The 18,826-nt window shown below is 35.9% G+C and overlaps 1 protein-coding gene across 10 annotated transcripts in view; it reads left to right on the forward strand.

Annotated features, from left to right (window-relative positions):
* Positions 1 to 18,826, forward strand: part of LOC137237037 (striatin-3-like) — a 636,631-nt gene that overhangs the window by 12,956 nt on the left and 604,849 nt on the right. For 8 of the 10 annotated variants that reach the window (XR_010948768.1, XR_010948770.1, XM_067760185.1 and 5 more), the window contains exon 1: positions 14,849 to 15,177. The exons of the other annotated variants lie outside the window; for them this stretch is intronic. Coding sequence is in view for 1 of the 8 variants with exons in the window: in XM_067760188.1 (XP_067616289.1) it covers positions 15,155 to 15,177 (23 nt within the window). In the remaining 7 variants the exon portion in view is untranslated. Of the gene's footprint in view, positions 1 to 14,848; positions 15,178 to 18,826 lie in introns of those variants that run through there. 10 annotated transcript variants of the gene reach the window in all.

Here is an 18,826-nt window from a genome sequence, read left to right on the forward strand (position 1 = left end):
AAATAATGTTGTTGTTGTTGTAGCGATAAGGACACTCCCCGTTATCGACTTTGTTGGTCCTTTGCCGGATGCAGATCGGGTACGTTCCGTTCTTAAAATGAAGGAAAGTCATGCTGAAGCGGTCACGCGCAAGTATTACTTAAAACTAGATACACTATGTTTGTATTATTGAATGGAAATTTGTTGGCTTATCACGTCCGGACTTGTTTGCATATAGTAGCTGCTGTAGGAAAAAGAAGCAACATATTAAAGCTGAAAACAAGAACGGGTTATTATTCAACGCACATTATACAGTATACATATTTGGACTGTATTTATCTCTTTTGTGTTCCGAGATTTTTCGTAGTCTGGACGTCTCCGTTCCAGATTTCGACGAATGTAAATTAATTTTCCATCTGGACAAAGAGCCCAAGTCTCTGTTCCAGATTTTAACTTTATGAGGTTAAATGTTATATGTAGATGAAGAGGACGCGTATCCGTGCCAGATTGGATTTATTTTGTTAGATTATGTGACAATTAATTTTCCATCTGGACAAAGAGGCCAAGTCTCTGTTCCAGATTTTAACTTTATGAAGTTAAATGTTGTATCCAGACGGAGAGGACGTGTCTCCGTGCCAGATTGGATTTATTTTGTATATTTTTATTTTTATTTTCGGTTTTATTTAAAAAAAAAATTTGGTTGGGTGGCGAACGCTGAATGGCATATCTATATGATTATTTTTTTTTTCGTATTGACCCTCTGACAGGCGCTTATAGCAGATTCACCATGTGCATGGAACTGCATATGGGTTGTCCAAAGTTCGTGCAGTGATGCATTTGTAATAGCGAAAAAAATGACCGCGTGAGCGCACAACTGTTTATCAACGGGTTATTGATCACTTTCTAAATTCTCCCTAAGTACATCCTATCTCTTCTTTATATTAAATTTCGTGTTTCTGCATTGGAATCATACGTCGAAAATGAATTAATTACACTTGCGAGTGATCAATTTATAATTTCTACTGAACACAATAAATAAAAATTTGTATATTCGAATCTGATCGAAAATTTATAATTTTGTTTTTATTTTTGTGAATTAATTTGTCACAAAGTTTCCTGCCACCCAAGAAAGTTTCGCATTTTCCAACTAAATTTGTGGATTTCGGTAAAAATATGGTAGTTGAAAAAATTGTTGTTGCGAAAAAACTCAAACCTTTCGAGTTTTGAACGATCTTCTTGCAATTCGTGCTTATTTTGCAACATTTTTCAATAAAGTATTGGTTAAATCAGTAATTACAAAGATTGAAAAAAAATTGGAACGGATCATGTTCCACTAAAACACCCATATTGGTGTGAAAAAAAATTTTCGCTATGGCAATACCATACCGCATAGATGAAATGTCATGTAAATGACAAAAGGGAAATGTAATTACATAGTAAACATGCCGGTAAGTAAACATAGAGGAATTTTGTAATTTATTAATTGTATGATTTGACTAACATGTATTTACTTTTCTTTTCAGATTATGCCAATTAAATGATGTCCCTGTGTGTGCATATGTATGTATATACACTATGCTGCAATTAACACCCAAGAAGGGATTTATGTTGCAGTATTACCGGTTGCTGCACAGGCAGCAACAACAAAGAGTAGGCCAGAAAAAACCTTATGTTATGTGTTATTTTGAGTGAAAAGTAAGTATTGTTTTTGGTTCATTTGTCTCACAATACCCTACAAAAATGTTGTAAGTTATTATGAGAAATAAGAAACAGCAATTAAACTCTAAAAATATTATTTTCGATTCCGGTTTAAAATAAATATGTAAATTTGTTTGCAATTTCAATGCTACGCATTATTAATACTCTGAAAGAGTAGTGGGTTTATACCCGATTGCATGTGAGGTTTGTACCTATTTTCGAATTTGGTTTTTAATGAAAAATGATGGAATTTAATTAGAAAAAAATGCTTATGTATTGCAGTTGTCCAATTACACCAACTTGACGTGAAATCTTGTCAAATAAAGATGGTAGATTTTTTAAATAAAAGTGGCGAATTGAATTTATTTTCCTGTAGCTTATGGACGCAAACGTGGTAAACTGTTTGCAGATTGGTCATCGGTGGATACCTCTCCACTTGTTTCATTGGCTGGTGGAATTAGAACCACTTTGGCCAATGGCTTTGTAATTTAACATTTCTCAGTCGTGATGTCGACAACTCGTACAAGGTCGTCTGGTCCCGGGTGGAGTTTGACCACTCTTCCAAGTTTCCATTCGTTTGGAGCTACATTGTCGTCTTTCACGACGACGAAATCTCCTATTTTGATGTTTGCTTTCGGGTGTTTCCATTTAACCCGCTTTTGCATTTCTAAGAGATATTCTCGTTTCCACCTTTTGCAAAAGGTTTGATGCAAAGCTTTAATTTATGCCACCTATTGACTATGGAGGCAGGATTCTCATTGGAATCTATTTCTGGAGGAGCAAGAAGATGTCCGCCTACCAGGAAATGACCAGGGGTTAAGGGTTCTAAGTTGGTCGATTCGATCGACGCTGGACTTAATGGTCGCGAGTTGAGGCAAGCCTCTATTCGACAAAGTAGGGTTGTGAATTCCTCAAAGGTATATTTATCCCTACCTGCCACTTTTCGAAAGTGGCTTTTGAAACTTTTTACTCCTGCTCCCCACAGACCTCCCATATGAGGAGAGTCAGTGGGAATGAAATGCCATTGCAGAAGTTGATGAGCATATTTAGACAATGCGTTCTCACGCAAATCAGCTATAAATGCCCTAAACTCAGATCTAAGTGATCGTGAGGCTCCGACAAAGTTAGTCCCACTGTCAGAATATATATTTTTCAGACATCCTCGCGTGGCGATAAATCTGGAAAATGGCGCGAGAAAGGATTGGGTGCTAAGGTCGGTTGTGACTTCCAAATGTATGGCTTTCGTAGTAAAGCAGACAAACAGACAGACATAACCTTTTGAAATTCGACAACATCTACCTCTATAACTTTTTATGTCGAATGGTCATGCAAAATCTACCCCTGAATTAGTAAATGGTCGGGAAAATGTGCTACGTTCCTTGGGAAGATTACCCATAAGTTGGGTTTGTACACGTTTTTTATAGATTGTGCAGACCTTACAATTGTGAATAATGGATTTTATCATATTTTTAACCCTAGGAATCCAGTATTGGGTCCTAATAAGCCTAAACAATAGGTGATTTGCTCCATGTAAAGAGATTTCATGGATAAACTGAACTAAAAGGCGAGAAAATTTGCATGTGTAAGGTAGGATTATTGGATGGCGTTCATTGTATGGTAGGTCTAGAGCCGCGCGGATGCAACCGCCAGTCCTTATAATGGCATACTTGTGTAAGAAAGGGTCAAGAGGAAGCACTTCGCTTTTACAATCTACTAGCCTGCCTGACTTCAGATTTTTGTATTCTGTGGGATAAAACTGTTGTTGCGACATCTTAACTAAGCGTTGCGTAGCGATTTCGATTTCATCTGATGAAACCAGATACGACGTTTAATTAAAATAATCTTTTGTCTTTGGATGAGTTCTTTCGAGAAATCTCTAGACATAATATATCACCCTTAGGGCTCTGGGTAGGTTCGAAAATCTATCCAGAATATCAAAATCCGTTTTGGTCGTTATTGCATGTGCTTGCACTCGTTTCTCCTCGATGGTTGTGTTGTAAGTTATATCTTGTATAGGCCGTTTTGAGATGTCTTCTTGTAACCAAGAAGGTCCCTGCCACCACAAGGAATTGTTGACCAGTTCATGTGCTGGGATCCATCTGCTAGCCATATCGGCTGGATTTCATGCCGAATCCACATGACGCCAATTATCCTTTTCGACGATTTTCGTGATATGGTGTGCTACGAAAGTTGACCACGAACAAGAGGGCTTTCGTATCCAAGCCAGTACAATCGTCGAATCGGTCCATAAATAGGTTTTTGGGTTCCCTAAATTGAGATTTGCTGCTAATGTTTCCATCACTTCGGCGAGTAGCACTGCTCCACATAATTTCAATCGGGAGAGGGAGATATTTTTTACAGGAGCTACTTTAGTTTTCGCCAATAGCAAATTGATTTGAACTTGGTCGTTTGATTCGACGCGGAGGTATATTTCCGCAGCATACGCTTTCTCCGATGCGTCGCATAGTGGCGCCTCTGCCGTTAAAGCATGGCAAAAATCAAAAAAATCATGAAAGCGTTTGCTAAATCTAATACATGTTTCTAATAGAGAATTTTCCAGGGATCAAGAATATACAACTGTTTTTTCACAGAAAATTATAGGTTACGAGGTAGAACCGCTCAAAGTTTACCAATTTTCAACATTGGGCAAAATTTGAAAATTTTCTTTTTTTCGTTGTATTTAAAATGGTTTTGTGAGTAAATAGGGCGGCCGGTTGTCGTTTTCCTGTATAACAATTAAAGATAATTTAATTTAGGATTGAAACAAAAAAAAAATTGCTTTTTTTTTGGTAAAAGTTGGCGGATATACCTGTTTTTCGAAATGCCTATTTTTAGGCCCTTTTTAAAACTTTGATGGAAAAAAAAAAAATTAAAAAAATATGTGCTCCGTCAAATTAACAGTAGTTATTTGTGAAATATTCAGTTACCTAAATTCATAAAGTCTACCTGCGTCCAGCTGCAACTTCACTTTTTATATCAAATAAAGTTAAACAACCTTGGGCAGAAATACGCGCCTGAGCAGGTATATATAATTCAGTACGGCTGTAAGGTCGTTTTTGTTATTGGAACTTGTTAACAACATACATTTTTTTAGTTACGAAATGTATACCTGAAATTCATTTTAATAATTTGAGTAGGTATATAAAGCTATCAATCATACAATGCACATTATCATTCGTCTTTTGGAGATTAAGGAACTAAGTATTTTGTTTACTTAAATAAAGTGAATAGTATTTTTAAATATAGTTCACAGTTTAATATTTAGTCAGAAGCCAATTCTAATATGTATCTAGAAAACTCGAAACTATTTGCGGTGCTTAAATCTACAAAGTCAAGACGGAACTTCGTTGAGGCTATTATGAGATAATTAGCGAGTGAAACCAGCATTAAAGAAAAGGAAGGCTTGGAAGAAAAAATTTGTTTACAATACATTATGATAGAAAGAAAATGGAAGGACGTCTATCATAACAATTCAAAATTTTATATAATTATAAACAAAGAATAAATGTAGACGATGAAACAATTACAGATAATAATATGTTTATGGCTTCTATTGTTCCATTACGACTAAAAGATGAAGCTTCAGAATATTGGAAAAATCCACGTCCGCCATCAACTATATTGTGCCGCCCGATTTTATTTCAATACGAGAAGGAGTCTTACGAACTCATAAAAGCAACAGCGAGTGATATAAAAAATCAAATTGCCAAATTAGAACCAACAATAATTGAAATTGAAGAGGGGAATGTCATTACAATAAAGCATGATTTTCTTCTTACAATGGTCGAACTTTTTGAACTTAATAACAAATACGACATCTACAATGAAATGTCCAATTTGATTCAATAACTGGCGAACTAAATTATGAGTATGGAATATCTCCTTTTCATGCTAGGATAAGATGTATGGAATTTGTTTTGAAGCTGGCTTATACACTACCACAACAAGGAGAAGTTTTCGACGACAATACAACATGTAAGGAGAAACAAAACAGGAGAAAAAACTAATTCAGGATGCATTCTATAAAGAGATTGGCCTTAGAGTTGACTGTCCAAAGTATGGATACGGTAATACAAATGATGGTAACTCCTCAAGAAGATTTTTTGAAAACGATGAAGTGACTGCTCGCATAACAGGAGTTGATAGAGATATTGTGAAAAGATTGGGAGTAATTTAAAAATTTAAAACTGCAACGAACCAGTTAATGGACCCAAATTTGGAGAATATGCATCTAAAACTACAGAGTTGCTGCATCAATAGTATCCTGAGAAGAAACTTACACCAACGGTACATTAAATTTTAGAACATGGAAAAAATTTAATAGAGTACCAATGCTTACCATTAGGAGAATTGTCTGAAGAAGCTCAAGAATCTAAGAACAAGAACTACAAAAGATATAGATGTATGAACACCTGCAAAATATCAGGAGTTAGACAAAACGAAGCCCTTTTCACCATGTAGCTATCTCTTCTGATCCAGTCATATCATCTATGAGGTATGTAAGAACACAAAAAGATCTTACAGATGCGTATAGCTCAGAAATGGTTGCTTTGTTAGATATATGTTCCAGTGACGATGACTATGTTAAGATAAAATAAGATTCTCACTTCTTATCACAACAATGAAAAAGAGATTTACTAATCAATTTTGTTACTTTATTGAAAAATAAGATATCTTTGTACAAGTAAATTTTTTATTTCAAATAAAAGAATTAATTAATTTAGTAATTTATAAATATATACTTTTCGTTATTGCATTTCTTTAAATTTTATTTTTTTTTTTATTTATTTTAAAGCTTAGGTATTTCGTCTTCAAACGATTATTAAATTTTTATAGAAATCAATACGTCTATCGAGTTTGCTACAAATTGGAAAAGCGGTTACTAAGATCAAACTTTTTAGCATAAATGGGCAGTGCCACTCCCCTTTTCCAAAGTTTGTTGGCTGTTTAATCTTTAGCTCAAACGAAATTTCATTGAACCACTTTCAATAACTTTTAGTTATTAATAAAATACATATTTGGCTTGTAAATTTAAAAAAAAAATATGTAAAATTTTACGATGACTTTTGAAGCACTTTGTTATTGTGGCACCAAAAACGGACATTTGAGTTTTATTAGAGTATTGCCATTTAACAATACGTCTATCGATTTTGGTAGTTATTGATTACGTGACTACTTAGATACAACTTTTCATCATAAGTGGGCGGTGCCACGCTATCTTATCAAAATCATTAGTTTATCTTATTTAATGCTTAAATACGTCATTATAAGACAAATTTCATTTTATTTTTTACTAAAAACATTTTGCTTTTGCATTTTCTAAAAATTTTTTTGAAGCACCCTGTATCTGTGACATTCTGAGCATTCACACAATAAAACTTCAAATAATTAGCTTTCATTTGCATTTTAAATTTTTAAAATAACTTCATTGGTTCAAAAGTTATGATTTTTGCAAAGAAAAAACTCAAAAGGCGCCACTGTGCTCGCAGAAACCGTGTATTTCCACATTGTTGGTTGGAGAAAAGTGTGTCCAGCGCGGTATCCGAATTTTATCAATTTCGGGATGATTTTCCATAAAAATTTTCCAACGTTCGGTAGTAGTTGGTGATACTTCTTCATCCCACTTTGTGCCTTCAAGCCAAATGTTTTGCATAATGATTTTGGCTACGATGACTATTGGAGCAAGCCATCCTAACGGGTCGAAAAGTTTTGCAATTGCTGATAAAATCGTCCTTTTGGTCAAAATCTCATAATTTTCCACGGGCTTTGCGATGAAGTAAAATTAATCCTTATGTGCATTCCACCTGATTCCTAGTGCCTTCACTGAACTTGCGTCTTCGAATTCCAGGAAATCCTTGTTAAGGAGATGTTGTTTAGGGATATCCTTTAGTATTTGGTCGGAATTGGCTGTCCATTTTCTTAGTGGAAAGCCGGCTATTGCAATGCTTGAGATATTTGATCTCTGGCAGTAATTGCTGATTGGATGCAGTGTCCACCAGCAAGAATATCATCCACATACATGTATTATCTAAGTATTGTGGATGCAATTGGAAAGGTGTCTTCGACGTTCTTTGCCAATTGTAAAAGTGTCCTTATTTCTAGATAAGGAGCACAGTTAACCCCGAATGTCACAGTCTTCAGTTTGTAAAGGCTGACAGGGCTTTCAGAGCTAGTACGGAATACTATGCGGTGGTATTTGGTTTGGTTAGGTTGTACCATAATTTGTCGGTACATTTTCTCGATATCGCTGTTGAAGACATATTTGTAAAGTCTCCAGCGAAGTATAAGGATAGTTAGGTCAGCTTGTAGCGTAGGACCGGTATACAGAACGTCTTTCAGACTTACTCCGTTTGCGGTCGGACTAGATGCGTTAAAAACAACGCGAACTTTCGTGGAGGTACTTTCTTCCTTGATGACGGCGTGATGAGGTAGAAAATAATGGTCAGAGGAGTCTGGTGGAACACAGCTGTTGATGAGGTAGAAAATAGTGGTCAAAGGAGTCTGGTGGCACACAGCTGTTGATCCTTGACATATGTTATAATTCCTCGTATTCGGTCACAACTCGATTGTACTCCGTTTGTAAAGAAGGATTTTTCGCGAGGCGTGTCTCGTTCCGGAAGAACTGAGAGCATGCTATTTTGAGAGCAGGCCCTAGGGATATATTGGAAAGAAATTCTCGTTTAAAAGGTAATGAGACTGTGTATTTCCCGGTATTATCCCTAGTGGTGGTACTTCTGTATAATTCCTCGCAGTATTGTTCGTCCGCATTAAAGCGTTTGTTTTTAGGGATTTCTTCCAGTTCCCAAAAGGCGGATAATTGCTTATCCAATGATACGCCACTGTAATAGGAGACGATTTCTTTGGGTTGCTCTTGCACATCTGTACGGCCTGTAAGTATCCAGGCGAAAACAGTTTCTTGTGCTAAGAGCGTACCAAGTACATTCTTCTGCAATCCTTTCAAGATGATTTGAGGGTAAATGTCTCCTTCAAGAACTAGATCCACTGGTTCGTTGACAAAGAATCTTTTATCTGCCAACTCGAGATCAGGGAATGATTCTCTGGTCATCGCACTGATCTGGCATGTTGGAAGATCCCCTGTAAGTTTTGGCAGGATAAGAACTTTGGTGTTCAAAGAAAATAATGGGTCAATTAGTGACCGCAACTCTATTGAACAAGACTCTTTGACCTGTGCAGAGAATGAGTTAGTTATACCGGAAACCTGAGCGCGAATTTTCTTGGATGGCAGGTTAATTCGACGTTTGAGACGTTCGGTAATAAATGAGCATTCAGAACCAGAATCAATTAGGGATCTGGCTGAAAAATTGGTATTGTATGTTGACACGAGCGGTGCCTAACAGTACACCAGCGGTATTATGCGCATGGCAAGACTGCAAATTGGAGGTTTGCTTGTCCTTGGACTTTGAATTTTGCCTCTCTCGTGCTTGTCGCGATGTTGAAGGGGTATCATTACCCTTACTTGTATGAACTGCTGCTTTTTGCTGAATTTTTTGTATATGTAGAAGCGTGTTGTGTCGAGAATGGCATGTACTACATTTATAAGAACTAGTAAATTTCGACACAGTATGTCCAGAAGACAAACAACTCAGGCAGCTGTTATTGTTTTTAATAAATTCAATTCTATGAGCAGGTGTAATTTTGAGGAATTTAGCGCAGGTTCGTAGTTTGAGGTCATTCGTGTAACACATTTTGCAATCAAAATTCTTTATGCTTGTTTGGAAGCTGCCAACCTTTTTATTATGACGTTCAGCGGTTTTGGTATTTTGGGGCTTACAACTTTTCGAAGTTTTATTACCTCTGTGACCAGACACGTTTTCTAACGCAAGAAATCTATCGGATAGGAATTTATTCATGTCCTTACATTTGGCTATATCCGTTTTGTTCCCTAAAGACTATTCCCAAATTGAAAGGCTGATTTCGGGCAATTTTTCGGCGCACAGGTATACAAAAAGTGCATCCCATAAATCTATCTTAAGCCCTTTTAATGCGTTCATGCAATTATTTAATTTTAATTGTAAATCTTTAATAGATTTACCGCAATCTGTTCCAATAGGTTTGATACCGAGCTGAGCCTTAACTAAACTACGCTTGTTTTCATACCTTTCAGTGAGGTTCTTCTCAGAATGTTGGCCAAGACAAATAGTCACCCTTGAAGACTTCGGTATCACATGGAGGGAGGCGAAGATGGTGTTTGCGATCAGTCTGTTTTTGGGCAGGCTGATCAATTTTCTCTGTTTCTGCTTTATTAAGGGTCTCTGTCTGAGCCGACATAGCAGACATACATTTAAAATAACTAGCCATAGAAAGCTTACGCTTCTTTTTTATGGCTTTAATTTCTTCTTTGGACAAACCCTCGGATATTAACCAGTCAGAAGCGTTTGTGGTTTTTATCCACATATTTTTTAACTCTTCTTGTTGAAAGGAAAGAGTAGGGTTTTCGGGATCATTCACGTTACCGATATCTGATTCGAATTCTACAATTGCCTCAGCAAAAAGTATGTATGCATCCATTTTTACTTATGATATGTATACAGATAGAAATCCGGAAGATTTAATGTATACTTTTGAGGTAAAAACCTTTTGTTGCCCTCTCTGCTCAGCTAGTGTTATGTAATTAAGTACCGCAAGTAAGGTAGAAACCCTCAGTTGCATTTTGATCGGTGGTAGAAACCCACCGACTCGTATACCTAGCTAAGTGCTACCGCAAGTAAGGTAGAAACCCTCAGTTGCGTTTTGATCGGTGGTAGAAATCCACCGACTTGTATACCTAACTAAGTGCTACCGCAAGTAAGGTAGGAACCCTCAGTTACGTTTTGATCGGTGGTAGAAACCCACCGACTCGTATACCTAGCAAAGTGTTAACGCAATTCAAGTGAAAACCCTCAATTGCGTAATAATAGGTGTTAAAAATCCACCGACTCGTATAACTAGCTAAGCTACTGAAAAGAGAGCAAGAGAAAGGAGGGCAACAAAAGCGAAAGCAGATTAAAATGCAATGTACTTTTTAAATTTTCACTATCTATTTCTTTTAGTGTAATTTTGTATGCGCGGATGTATATAAAAAACGCCGATTCGCCACCCACACAGATGTAATGGTTATTTTTTACAACAAAAAACCTGGACTCCGTTGAATTAATCCAGCATATGTTACGCCGCAAAAAATAAGGCAAAGTGTAAAAAATAATAAGCAACAAATAAGCAGTTAAAATTACTAGCGAATTTTTTGTTGGGTAATATGAACCAAAGTGAAGTGCTGTTGTTGTTGTTGAAAATTAACAAACAACGAAACTAAAAAGAATGTATGGTTATGTGAAACCGAAAATAGTGCAGTTTAAGTTAAAACTAAAATTGTTTCTACTAAAAATGCTGCACTATGTTACCTTAAGCTGTGTCTGCAGAACCTTACCGCGGGTGGGGGGATAATGCTGATAGACAAAAGGCCTTTTTACCACTTAATTCACTTAAAAAAAAGTTCACTTCAAAAAACAATTGTGCGTTGTAAATTATAACCACGTACCTTGATTGTTGTTGCGGCTACCTGTGCTTGGTAGCTGGTTTGCAAAGATAAGTTTGTTTTTAATTTCGAAGGTCTTGTTGTGGTGTGCCCCAAAAATCTCGAAGGTCTTGTTTCTTGATATTAAGGAATCTCGAAGATCTTGGTTGTTGTGCCAAATTGAAAAATGATAATCTTGATTTGCCTTTTCTGTGATGTGGACTGTATATGTAGATCAAGTTCTGGTCACTTGTAAAATATCTCACGGTGAGAAAGGACCAAATGTATATTAATATTATCGCACGGTGCGTGGTTGCACAGAGAATATATATATGTAACAAAAGAAATAAAAAGGCAAATATTTGTATTAATAATAATGACAATAACGCCCCGATTCTAGTGTGGTAACAACATTCTTCACCACAGTAACGAAATCATGTGACAACTTTTACACCCTTTTGGTATTCTACCCGCGAAAGTAGCCGGATAATTTTTTACCCACAAAAGTAAGTGGTTACATCGAAATAACCACACAACAGCTGTTCTTTAGAAAAAGGCGAAACTGAAAAATAAAAAATTGTAAGCGTAAATAAGTAAAGTTGGTAAAAGAATAAAAGTGTTGCCTCTTGCTATACATATGTATTTGTTTACATTATGTACATTCACAGAATAAATTACAATATACCTTTGTAGAAACTTATTATGCATAATATGCATATACATACACATCGTCCGGTTATTCGTTAACCTCGTATCTACAAGTGAGACATTTTCGGTAAAGCGAACACGGTTACCACACCATGTTTTCATTTGGGACCCAAATTAATCGAAAAAAAGGACCAAATTTTTGTTTTATTATATTAGTATTAAATACAAAATTTTAGGATGTTTCTACATAAAATTTTACTAAACATAGTGAAGACTTTCCTTTAATTCAAGCTGAACAAAGAAATATATGTGCATGCGACCAAAAAGTGTTTCTATATTTTGACATAGGATAAGTCTATGTCTTTCACCAACCAAACGTTGTGAACCTAGTGTTGGTCACAAAGCTCTTGGTTTTAGAATTATGTTGTTGATTGCAATGAAATAAAATATATAGTGCAGTTAGGTTTTAGAAGGAAGCGGTTCAAAATTTGCGTTCTGGTGTTGCCGAACTATGTATGTGGAAAAATCAGTAAATCATAAACGAAACTAGGCAATTTTGTTAGTGCTATTTTTATAGATGCTTACTTTTTCCCTTAACGTTTAAACTTCATATCAGAGCCTATATTCAGTAAGTGTGAGTTTTGATCCCAGGTCTCAGGGTTTCTGCTAGCATCTACGGGAATAATTTTATAGAAAACATTTCTTCCGAAATCAATTCTCTTTTGCTTTTGCTTCCTTCTGTTTTCAAGTTAAAATATTTCTTGTGCCAAGATACTTAATTTTCAATTACCTCGTGTGGCTTTACACCACAATAGTCCTGGAATTCCTTGAACTCATTGAGCTGGGTGCGAAAGATTTAAATATCAACGTGCCAAACGAGAAGTAATGCATAGAACTTCTTTGTATAAGTTTTGAAAGTGTTAGGCTCACGGCAGAGTATTCGCTATAAGCTATGCTAGCCGAGAAGTAATTTTTATTTTATATTGTTACAAATATACTAAACAAAGGCGTACTGCCATCTCTAAGCCGATGTTAAGCAGTGACGTGGATGCACATCAATAATTCAATCATTATGTGTATACATATGTACGTACACGAAGCAGAGAAGCAGCGCACAAACACATGCAGATATCTTATCCGAGATACACGTACATCTGTAGTTATAATTATAACAGATAACAAACTAGTAGATTCTAGAACAGAAGCGCCTAGAAGATGTAACGAGGAAATCAAAGAGTATAAAAGGCCTCAAAAATAGAGGCGCTACAATCAGTTTTGATTAAGTCCGTAATCTGTCGGGCAATAGTAGGGTTAGTTTCATTAAAGCTATCAATCAGTTGAGTTAAGCAAGCTATCAGTAAGCGAAGTATAAGTGTTATTGTGCAGTACTTTAATAAAGGCCATTTTTGCATTATTGAAGATTGGAGTTATGTATTTATTCAACAGTTTAGTGATTCGAACTTAGGAAAAGGTTGCAAATAAGAGGATTTGAAGTAAATTCGTTACAATATACATATTTTACACAGTGTTGTATAACCGATCGAGTATCTAGCCGTTATTAATATTATTATAAAAAAAGAGTTTGTTTTTATTAGTCGGTTATTTCATCAACAATTAAGGACAATGTGTTTGCCAACACTTTTCTTTTTATAGCCTGGCCTAAATTATATCCTAAGTGAAATGTTATTGTTCTGGTACATTTTATTGACTGAAAAATTTATTATGGTGAGAGTTCCGTTGCAGTAAATTCAAAATTATACGGGGGCTAACGAAAGTGTGGCGAATATTTGGGCAATATTGTGAATTTTTACCTGAGTGAAAAAGAAAGAAAATTACCAATCTGTCTACTGCCTAAAAAGACCAAAATTGAAGAAAAGGGACCAGCGGACCAAATGGGGTTGGAAGGAACCATTTTTGGTCCAAATGGACCAAAGTGGCAACCGCGAAAGCGAAGAGAACTCCTTTCCAATTTCTCCACAGACACTGGTGAGTTTTTCGGTAATGACAGCGTTACCACTTGGGCCAGAATCGCGGATAAAAGAACTGGTAACGATATTCGGTTACATAATGTTCTGGGTACTATTTTACTGGTAACGCTCAGAATCGGGGCGTAATTAGTTTATTTAACGTTAAGATGGTAAAATATTTTACCTTTGGTATGTGGCGTGACAACAGCAATTGACCTTCTTCCTTCGTGGTGGAAATTGAACAGAAAATGAAAAGTGATCTCCATGTTGTAGAACCAGAGATCATGCGGGGGTTTTCCAAGAGATATTTGTTATCCGATGGAAGACTCAGTTACCCGTGTTAGTGTTGCATATATGTGAACATACATGAATGTGTATGCATGTGGGTGTGCAGTACATGAAAGTATGTATGAATTTGCACTAAATAAATTATGTATTAGAGTGGCCGTGTTTGCTGTATAAAAATATGTAAGTCCTGACCTAAACATGCTCTTTTACTACTGGTGATATCAGTATCGACAAAACAACCGGATCCATCCAAAATCATCTAGCAATCATCCACCATTTCCCTCAGGTCATCAACTACGGATCAATCAATAGCAAAATTACCTCCACCACATCTATCAAAGGAAGTATCTATCAAACCGTAAGTTATATTTTTCCATATAAAACCTCCCGAAGTAGCACTTGCGCTTAGTCTCCTCATTCACTATAACCCTTGCGCGGTCGCAAGAAGGATCAAATCCCGAATTCTGTTCTTCGACTTAACAAATCAAGTTTCATTCAATCAAATTTACTTTCTATTGTGGAAAAATTTATCTTTGAAATTATCATACTTTCTATTTCAAATATCAGCCTTGAAATTCGAATTGTTAATTTTAAGTGTTAAATTCAGTAAATGAATTATAATTGAATTAAAATCCATTTGCGTCAATGCGTTAAACATTTTGTCCTTGCGAGCGAAATTTGAAACAGTGGCAACGCAAAAAGGTACAACACTGTTTGTATATCGCCATCGCCCCATCGCCAATTTTCAACTCGAATTTTCAACTTGCGCGTGTGCTATTCAATTTCTGCCAAACTAAAGTAAAAGCTTTAAATTAAGCCAAAAGTTAAATTAAAGTGATCAAATTGAATTTTGAACGCAAATCTGTGGTAGCATTTTTTCAAAAAATTGCCCAGCAGACATATCTAAACCAAAAAGACGGTCTCAAACATCTTGTTGGTGGCATTATTGTGGCAAATCATTCCGGAAAGTTGCCCAGTGAACATATTTAAAGCAAAAGACCACACAAGCATCTTGTTGGCAAAATTATTGGGACATTCATCAAATCAAAATACGCATTGGAACATGAGAACAGTAAGGATAAGAACGTAAGTACCAGTCCTTAGTTTCTTCCCAAAAAAGATACATTCGCCACCAAGCCCGTATATTTAACCGTTATTTTCATATACTCTACCAGTCCTTAGTTTTTTCCCAAAAAAGATACATTCGCCACCAAGCCCGTATATTTAACCCTTATTTTCATATACGGTTATATATATATATATACATACATACGGAATTCCTATCCGATATTTTGCGAATAGCGTGACTCATTTCCAAAAATTTTTTCGATCGTCGCTTGCGCTTGCGCTAGTAGCGACGGCGGCCGATCTATTTGGTTTTTTCACATACATGTACGCCCATACAAATATTTATTGGTTGACAAGGTTGAACAAAAATTCAAGCTATTTGCGTTCGGATATTACCCCTTTTTCTTTCGACTAACTTCCCAAAATTATAAAAGGTCGCTCCTTAATGAAATTCAAATATATATATATGTACATATAGAAGATCCCTAAATTTTAATAAAATGCATATATGAGTTTTTCTCAATAAAGAGAAAGGTTGTGTACCTACGTATATACATACCGCAACAAGTTGCTTACATTCACATACAGATAAACGCCAGTTTGAATGAATAAAGAGTGTGATTTGCTCTAATCGGCATAGTCATCGATATAACTAAAGATATTAAAGTTGTAGTAAGGATTTATCGTTGCGACTGGGTTCGTACCCAATAATTGTCTGAAAAAATTATCTCTTAATAAAAATACAACAATCTTACATCTTGTGCACTCCAGCACGAGAAAAAACGCGTTATTACGTTGGTTGTGTCCAACCATAACATCTTTTGAAAAACCCCCTTATCTTGGGTTTCTCAAATATCGAAGATCCCACGTTATTTTGCGGATAACATGTTAACCACCAAATCATACCCATATCTCCATCATCATCCATCAATTCTACACATACCACGTTTATTTATACATCACACAAACATTTATATCACAAAACATTCAACATCATACGTATATTTCAGTGAATTAGGGGGCATTCCTAATAAACCGTGATAAGTTCTTTTTGTGAAATCCCTTCGATATCAGCGGGGCATTCCTGATTAACATTGCTTATTTTTTTTTTTTATGAATCCCTTCGTGAGCAGTGCAAAACCTATTAAGTGCCCATTCGTTTTCGAAAAATCGTTATCCCTCTGAGCGACAGGCGGAAAGTCCACTATCCAAATAAGTGTTTCTCGCCTTGCATCTGTAGTGTTGAAGTTTCTCATTATAAACCCGAATCTTCGTGCACAATACCACTTGTGAACTCAAATAGTCTCCAAACAGATTGTCATCCCAGTCATTTTTTTATCAAATCAAACCCTTGATACAGTCTTCAATCATGCCTTCTTCAACAGAAATCATGTCAAAATTTATCTTCGACTCCAACAATGTGGTGAAAATTTGCACTAATTTTCAAAAAGAAGATCCTGATGACCAAATGGGCTCTTTATTGGATGTCAAGTTAGAAGACCTCAACGGTTGTTGGGCTTCGTTAAAAAACGCCTATGAAAACGTCTGCATAGCTGAGGAGAGCGCAGTTTCTGGAGAGTTTAAAGAGGAAGCCCACAACAAATTTCAGTTTTTGCTGACCCTTTCTACATCTGTAAATCATATATATTGGATCAATTAAAAATCCTCCGTGGGAATCCAACAGTTTCAGTCAATACCTCCCGTCAGTCTCTGCCTTTCGATCCCAACTTGGTTTCGTGTCTCAAGGTGGCACCGTGTGATACAGAAATATTTTACGGTAGTTACGAGGAGTGGCCATCCTTTGGTGATATGTTCACGGCCGTTTATCTCAACCATCCCAGACTGACTCCCGTACAGAAACTTGCGAAATAAGACTCGAGGAAAGGCAGGCCCGATCGTAAAGCTATACCCTTTTTCCGATGACAATTTTTCATTAGCATGGGATGCGCTAAAAGCCCGATTCGAAAGCAAACGAATCTTAATAGATAAAAAATTGAAATTGCTTTTCAACATTCCTCAAGCTACCTCGGAAAGTAGCGAAGGAATTCAAAAGGTGCAGAGCACCATCACATATCGAGATAATTTTCTTATTACTGTATTTTATTTGGCATCATATCTTCCCAAAACCTAATTTTGAAATACTGCAAGAAGTCAACTTTTTCATGCCGGAGCTGTGTGGTACCCTTCTCATGGCAATGATCATCGACCGCTTCGAAAATCATGTACCAATTTGGAAAACAAAAATTTTACTCTCGCGAATGGAAAAGCCTCCAAACATATGGAAGACGGGTGCAGTTAATATTCTTTTTCATAGCATGCAAAATGTTCCAATAACCAAATGGCAATACTCATTTGCCAACAACAACCCTCAGAACTCAACACCCAACCCCTCCGAAGTTCTAGCAAAGCACACAAGAAACGATCGATCAAAGTTTAATTCGTCTTTGCTCTAATTTCAAAACAAAAAAAAAAAAAATATATATATATATATATATATATATACATATCTAATCCTTTCACCAATTTACCTTAAATACAGCCCACTTTCGAAAGCTATTACAGGGCTGTGACATAAACCTAATCTTCAAGTTTTAACACAGCTTAATAAACCAACTTTTATCATATGAGTCAACACTTCGCAATTTTAACGACAAATATCATCTATACATTTTAATATTTTCGTTTTGTTGAATCTTTTGCAAGAATCAAATAAAAATTACGTTTAATACCGTATTGAAACCTAATCATATACAGTCCACTTGCGATAACCATCTTTAAACAATATCGTATCAAAAACTAGTAAAAGAAAGAATATCTATAAGGAATTGCATTCTATCGTCATACCACAACTAGGTTCTGAATCCAACTTTACTCCTACATAATTTATCATCTAAAAGATATGGTTTTAAAAATCATCTTCTAAAGCTAATCTTATTTACAGGATTACAATTTGTGTGAAAAGTATCAGTTTTCATCATTCAGAGAAACCAAAACGAATCAGCTGGCAATGAAATCCAGTCTACATATATTATATCATCGAATTATACGTATCAAAACGGACGAATCCATCATGGTGATATGAAACAATTTCTACAAACTATCATATCAACAAATACCAAAAACTACCTTAAACCCAACCCTCGATTAGGATACAGCTTTCAAAGGTTTAGCTTTGCACAGGTGCAAGGGGGCCGCCATGTTTAAGTGAGTTGTGCTCACTTAAATAATAAGGGGACTCATGTAACCTTATAAATGCCTTATAACGTGTGTAAACATATAAATTTATCTAGTGCGTAAACGAGCTGTCAAACTTTGTATGAAAAACCATTTACCCAATTTGTATAAATTTACGCGCACATTTCATTGTGTAAACGCGGTAAACTCAAAGGAATGCAACCTTGCAGACATTACAGCAGGCATTTTCATCAGAAATCTCAAACATCAGCAAGTAAAGACGTTTTAGCTTTGATTCTTCACTTATTCTTGGCATTTTTAATTTGTATAACAATCAAAAAATTTTTGTTTGGCAATAATACAGCTGATAAACAATCAAGTTTATCAAGAATATTACTAGGTGCGTGCATATAACAGTGTGTGTAAAACGATATAATTTTACACCTTATAAGTTTATATGCTTTCATGAGTCCCCCTAATATTCCGTTCCGTA

Source organism: Eurosta solidaginis, chromosome 1 (genome assembly GCF_040869045.1).
Source record: "Eurosta solidaginis isolate ZX-2024a chromosome 1, ASM4086904v1, whole genome shotgun sequence".
NCBI classification, from domain to species: Eukaryota; Metazoa; Arthropoda; class Insecta; order Diptera; family Tephritidae; genus Eurosta; species Eurosta solidaginis.